Source organism: Eriocheir sinensis, chromosome 63 (assembly GCF_024679095.1).
Source record: "Eriocheir sinensis breed Jianghai 21 chromosome 63, ASM2467909v1, whole genome shotgun sequence".
Classification (NCBI taxonomy): Eukaryota; Metazoa; Arthropoda; class Malacostraca; order Decapoda; family Varunidae; genus Eriocheir; species Eriocheir sinensis.
The window spans coordinates 5775333-5782169 of NC_066571.1; the positions used below are offsets into that span (position 1 = coordinate 5775333).

At 43.6% G+C, this 6837-nt stretch overlaps 1 protein-coding gene across 1 annotated transcript; it reads right to left on the reverse strand.

The window, feature by feature from the left end:
• Window positions 1-2510: 2510 nt before the first annotated feature.
• Window positions 2511-6129, reverse strand: LOC126986906 (uncharacterized). The gene is made up of 3 exons (XM_050843399.1): window positions 6054-6129; window positions 5347-5711; window positions 2511-3634 (listed from the first exon to the last, which is right to left on the reverse strand). Exons 1-3 carry the CDS (start codon window positions 6055-6057, stop codon window positions 2975-2977), a joined length of 1029 nt encoding a protein of 342 aa, XP_050699356.1. The 5' UTR covers window positions 6058-6129; the 3' UTR covers window positions 2511-2974.
• Window positions 6130-6837: the final 708 nt, after the last annotated feature.

The following is a 6837-nucleotide window of genomic DNA, read 5'->3' on the forward strand; positions in this document are numbered from 1 at the left end:
AAGGGAAGGGCACGGAACTAAAGGGAAGGGCACGGAACTAAAGGGAAGGGCATGGAACTAAAGGGAAGGGCATGGAACTAAAGGGAAGGGCACGGAACTAAAGGGAAGGGCATGGAACTAAAGGGAAGGGCATGGAACTAAAGGGAAGGGCATGGAACTAAAGGGAAGGGCATGGAACTAAAGGGAAGGGCACGGAACTAAAGGGAAGGGCATGGAACTAAAGGGAAGGGCACGGAACTAAAGGGAAGGGCATGGAACTAAAGGGAAGGGCATGGAACTAAAGGGAAGGGCATGGAACTAAAGGGAAGGGCACGGAACTAAAGGGAAGGGCACGGAACTAAAGGGAAGGGCACGGAACTAAAGGGAAGGGCATGGAACTAAAGGGAAGGGCATGGAACTAAAGGGAAGGGCATGGAACTAAAGGGAAGGGCACGGAACTAAAGGGAAGGGCATGGAACTAAAGGGAAGGGCATGGAACTAAAGGGAAGGGCATGGAACTAAAGGGAAGGGCATGGAACTAAAGGTAAGGGCACGGAACTAAAGGGAAGGGCATGGAACTAGAGGGAAGGGCATGGAACTAAAGGGAAGGGCACGGAACTAAAGGGAAGGGCATGGAACTAAAGGGAAGGGCATGGAACTAAAGGGAAGGGCACGGAACTAAAGGGAAGGGCACGGAACTAAAGGGAAGGGCATGGAACTAAAGGGAAGGGCACGGAACTAAAGGGAAGGGCACGGCACGGTACGGCAGACGTAGAAACAAATAAAAAGAGATTTCTCAACTCGGAAGCGAAATGAACATGGAATAGTGAAAAAGTCAGAGGTTACCATGAAAGGAGCATCCACCAGGTTTCTCTCTCTCTCTCTCTCTCTCTCTCTCTCTCTCTCTCTCTCTCTCTCTCTCTCTCTCTCTCTCTCTCTCTCTCTCTCTCTCTCTCTCTTCTCTCCTCTCCTCTCCTCTCCTCTCCTCTCTTCTCCCTCTTCTCTTATCTTCTCTTCTCTTCTATTCTATTCTCTATTCTCTCTTTCCTCCCACTCTCCCACTCCCCTCCCCAACCCTCCCAATGCCTGCTTGCGTCTCTCATTCACACGCAAGAAGGAAAGGAAAAAAAAACGCGCGCACACTGAATTCGAAATCCGGACACAGATTCGCGTCCCAGAAGAGGTGCTTGACCCGACCATTTGCCGAACTCTCTTTGTGGAGGTGAAGCAATCGGCGTCCAGGGCTGAACCTTCGGGCGGCGGGTTATTCCGGGGCCTTATTGTGTTCAGCGTGATGGGTCCCAAGCAGACCCAAGCAGACCCACCACTCCCAGGCTTGGCAATGGGGACTCGAGCATCTTCCCCCCCCCTCCCCCAACACACCCCACCCCTAGAATCGTCCTCATGTATGTGTGTGTGTATGTATGTAGAATGTAGTGCATTGGAACTCCCACTACTGTTACTCCTTAGAGATGATGATTTTGTTATTTCGTTTGGGTCGCAGGATGGGTCTTGTAAAGGCTGGATTTTGGATTTTTCTTTTTGTTTTGATTTTTTCTTTATTTTTTTTCGATTTTAAGTGTTGTTGTTTTTCTGTTGTTGCCGTTGCTGTTGTTTTGTTGCTTAAATTTGTGCTTTATATTTTTTTTTTCGTTCAATGTCTTTATTTTCCTTTTTATGTATTTTGATGTTGTTGTTGTTGTGTTGTTGCTGGAATCTGTAGTGTATGATTTTCATGATTTTTTCTTCACATTTGTTTGTTTTTTATTGTTTTGTTTTTTACTTGCATTGTCCTCTTCTTTTTTTTTTCTTTATTGGGGGAATTGGTGGATTGCTTTGTTAGTGTCTATCGTTTACATATTTTAATATTTCTCTCTTCTATATCTATTTGTTTATTCCTTTTCTTCTTTCTATCATCTAATTCTTTTGTCGTTTTTCTTTTCTATATCTTATTTGTTTTTTGTTTTGTTTTCGAGGGCAAAGTCGAGATCCGATCTTCTTCTCTTCCATCTTTTTTACTTCTTTATTTGATCTTTATTCTTCCTTTCTCGTTTTCTTGTTCCCCAAATCTCGAGTTAGTTATTTTCCCTCATTTTATATACCGCTCATTCTCTTTATAACGTCTCGCCTTTAGCGTCACCCGAAGCTGAAATTTATGATTATCACGTTCCCATATACAAAGCTCATTACTTTCCCCTTTTTGTTACCTTCGTTGTCATTATGGCGTCTGGTCTTTGCTCCTATCCGAAGGTGAGGTTCAAGGTCAACGCAACACCTCCTGATGGTCGCCAGCCGTTCTAGCGCAGGCGAGTGTTTATAGTGGCGCCATCTGCATTTGCTCATCTGCCCCCCCCGACTCGTTGCTTGATTCCTTGGACGGCTTCCTCTAGAGTCCGGGTTGATGGGTGGTCTTCAGGACAGCATGCGTCGTCCATCACGCGGCGAATGTGGGTCAAGTACGCTATCACTTCGGCCACCGCCTACCCTGGATTTACCTTTGCTGTCCCTTCGTTCGGTTAGTAAAGACGAGGTTACATGTTTCGCCAATTAATATTTCCAATCACATAGTACAAAAAGCCTTAAGTTAGACAATAAATACATAGATAAAATAAATAACGTACGTCAATAAATATCCATAAATATTATACCAGATAAATAAGTGACTGAACATGATAATGAAAAGGTTCTAGGCGTCACTTTGAGTAATAAAGAATGTTAATTAAAATTTTGCTCTATCTATCAGCTAAAAGTAATAATAATTTACGACGGAATTTTGCACTGTAATTTTGTAATGAGAGTAAAAGGTCGTCAGGTAAAAAGAGAGAGAGAGAGAGAGAGAGAGAGAGTGTGTGTGTGTGTGTGTGTGTGTGTGTGTGTGTGTGTGTGTGTGTGTGTGTGTGTGTGTGTGTGTGTGTGTGTGTGTGTTCCAACAATTCTACGTGCATGCACTACATCATCAACAAAATCTCATCTTACTTTTCCTCATGTCGTCTTCCTACTCAAGATGGTGCCTCCTCCTCCTACTCTTCCTCCCCTTCTTGCTCTTCCCATTCTTACTGAAGCGGCCACCCTTCCTCCTCATCCTCCTATTCCTCCTTCGAATCTCCTCCTCCTCTTCTTCCTCCTCCTCATTCTCTATTTCCTCCACCACCTTTTCCAGCAGCTTAACTTTCTCTCCAAACATATTTTCCAGGAGGTCGAGGCATTGAAGACTCTGGCGGAGGGTACTGAAGCCTCGAAGGTCAGTCCGCGGGGTGCTGGTGGTCACATGCATCTTGCCGTCCAGTGCAACAAGGTCAGAGAAGTTCGGCGTCTGCCCGCAAGACTCCAGCACCTTCTCTAACAGAATGGAGAGCTGGTCGTGGTTGATGTAAGCATCATTCATCTCCTTCGCAAATTTGTCCTTGGTGATGGATTGGTCGATAACTAGCTGCTCGTAGGCGTACATGAAGCGGAAGATGTGGCTGGAGATCTCCACCAGTGACTTGGCGGCGTCGCTGTCCGTAGCTGGCGGCGGCTTGGAGAGCGGCGAGAGGGAGGGAAGCACCATGGCGCAGGTCTGCTCCACACTGCATACTTCCAACGTGGCCTCGTCAATCTCCAAGGGTAAGAAGCTGTCCAAGTCTGTCCACGTCTGGTTAAACTTGCTCAACGTCTGCGTGGCGGGGAAAGGAGAGGAAATGTCACTCAAAGAAGGCTGGTACGAACCTACTACTGAGACATTGACAGGTACTGGACAGATAAGGGAGTTATTTGTTTAGTCACGGGTATCGTGACGTCAGAAGCGAGCCACGTCGTATTAAACAGGTTCCTCACGTGTGGTGGGAAAAGAGGCCAGGAAGTCACCCACGGGAGTTCAGGAAAGCGATACATTACTGAAACACGGATTTAGAAGAGAAAAAAGAAACGACTATTTAGACAGAGATAACGTTAGTTTATAATAGATATGTACTAATGCTGATAATGAAACGTAACAAAGACACAGGGAAGAATGAATAAACAGTTGAAATATAGATAAGCATGAGGCAGAGACGGGAAAGGAGTTACAAACGTTTCGACAGAGATAAAGAAACTCCTAAAATTACGAATAACAAGCAATGGAAAACGAACAAAGCAAGCAAAGGAAAGAAAGGAGAACAAACAGCTTCAAACACGGAGATAAAAACAACAGAGAGATACACACACGAGGAGTATCAGCTGCCGGTTAAAAGGAAAAGAGATGAGACTTCTAACCAGCGACATTTTAAAACTGATGGAAAAACAGGAGGCGGAACGGGAGAGTCAGATGGACAGATGCAATTACAGCTTAAATAAAAGGGGAGCTTTAAGATACACGGACCTATTCACGATATATTATGTAAACGTCGGATAACACAGATATATGAGGCAAGGGGGGGGAAGAGAGAGAGAGAGAGAGAGAGAGAGAGAGAGAGAGAGAGCAAATAGAAACACCAGCATATACAAACGTAAATATGAGCGTCTGTTAAAAAGTATATAAATTAGAATACAGAAACAAAAAATAATAACACAGCCTCGTAACATGAGAAGAAAAGTGTTACGTGACTCACCTTTTTATCCCAAACAAAGCAACACAAGATAAGAAACGAAACAGCAAACAAGCACACAAACAAACAAAAAACTACACGGTTATATTTTTTTTTCATTTCGAGTTTCAAAAGAGGACGCAATAAAAATAAACATGTAAAGAATAAATAAATAAAAGCGGTAACGCATCTCCAATTCCACTGCATTTCCACACAGCTCAAACGACGCAATGAGAATCGTAAATAAAGGAAGAATAAAAAACACTAAATTAGACCATAAATCTGTAAAATCCATCGCTGTGTTTTTTTTCATTTCGTTTTCCGTTTTTTTTCATTTCGTGTTCGCCCAATGAAAGCAAGAAACATTGATAACAGGAGAGAGAGCAAGAGTGATAGATAGATAGATAAATAGATAGATAGATAGAGAGAGAGAATAAATAAATAAAAAATAAAAATAAAGCAGCATCGGACAGAGATTGCTTTGTGGAGAATCAGAATCCTTTCCGATTAACATAAAAAAAGGGAAGGAAAATAATTAGAATGTTGGTGTTTGGCGTAATCTATTGTTTATCAGATAACTAGACAACAACTTTGGTTTGAGGCGACGGAAAGTGATAATTTTCTCTCTCTCCTATCTATCTATCTATGTAACTTAACTGTCTGACTAACTAACTGACTAACTATTTATCTAGCAACCCATCAACTAATCCATCTCCATATCCCTCTTTCTTTCTATCCATCCACCACTCTCTTAAATCTCTATCGGCACACCTGTAATCAAGCTCCCCTTCACCTTCCCACCACCACACGCAGGTATACTCACATAGGTATCCTTAAACTCATCGATCATCTCCCTCGTGATCTTGGCCTGAAGCAACGCCATGTCCATATTGCTCAGAATGCAGACAAGTGTTTCTTCTCTCTCCTCAGCCTTCTCTGCTTCAACGTCGTCTTCCTCTTGCAGCGCAGCGAAGGAAGATGAGGAGGAGGAAGAGGAGGGGAATGACAATGAGGAGGATGGGGCAGCATTGTGGGTATGGAATAAAGATGCTCTGGGTAGTGAGACAGGAAGGGCACCAACTTGAACCCCATCTGAGGATAATGCTGAGGATTGCCCAAGGAGGAGGAGGAGGAGTAGGGGTTGGAGGAGGAGGTGGAGAGGAGGTGAGCTGTTCTTGATTGATGAACCTGGAAAATAAAAGGAGATAAATGGATAAAGAGAATATTATTTGTGGCTTTTGTGGATTTTCTCATTGTTGTTGATATTATCGTTAGGATGGGATTATTATTATTATTGTCTTATTTCTTTGACCTAATATTACCTGTTTTTGTTTTTTCTTCTTAGTTTGTTTATAAAGGCAAGTAAAGGAAGGGACATATTACAGTCCTCTGATTAAGTCCAATAATTAATACAGTTTATATATGCTTTGAAGAATGCTATAACGTCAACACACACACACACACACACACACACACACACACACACACACACACACACACACACACACACACACACACACACACACTCACCCATGATTAGTCGGCGGTGTGCAACCAGTAATAGCTCACCCAATGAAGAGAACGGTCATTTTATACTGCTGCTTATCAGCTTCTCTTCCCCATCTTATCTCCCTCCCCTTTCCCCACCTTTCCAACTCTTTCATTCACTCCCCACCACGACCCCCATCATTTTATCTCCCCCTTCTCCCTCCCTTCCTTCACCCCCCTCTCCACATCTTATCTCGCTCCCCTTCTAGCATTCTTTCCTAACCCCTTCTTTCACCCCTCAATCACCTTTCATCCCCTCTCTCATCTCCTTGTCCTTCTCCCACTCTTTCCAACAATTTAACAAACGCAAGACAACAAAAACATAATCATCAGAGAAATCAATAAAACCAGAAATCTTAACTGACCCCAAAAAACAAACCACTTCCTTGATCCCTCCTCTCATCTCCCCATCTTATCTTCCTCCAGTTCTCCCACCCTACGCTGCCCCTTTTCTTCACCCCCAACCCTCTCCTCCCTTCCTCTCTCCCTCCCGTCCCTTCTATCAGTGCTATCGCCCGTCTTATCCAACCCGGAGAGATGGTTTCGTCACCCCTCCCATCTATCTCTTGGCGGCAAACTTGTTCTTGGGGTATTTTTTCTTGATGCTGAAGGACGAGATTGGAGCGTCAAGTCCTTGTGGTTCGTGAATTAATAAAGAAAAAAACGTTTGGTGGGTTGGTTATAGTGATGTTGTTTGTGATTGTTGTTGTTGTTGTTGTTGCTGTAGTTGTTGTTGATGTGTTTGTTACTTATACGATTTATGATT

Bases quoted from the DNA above. Each gene is read 5' to 3' on its own strand.
- LOC126986906 (XM_050843399.1), bottom strand. The intron at 3,635-5,346 runs GTGAGTATACCT...CCCGCCACGCAG, and splicing joins ATGAGTTTAAGGATACCTAT to ACGTTGAGCAAGTTTAACCA.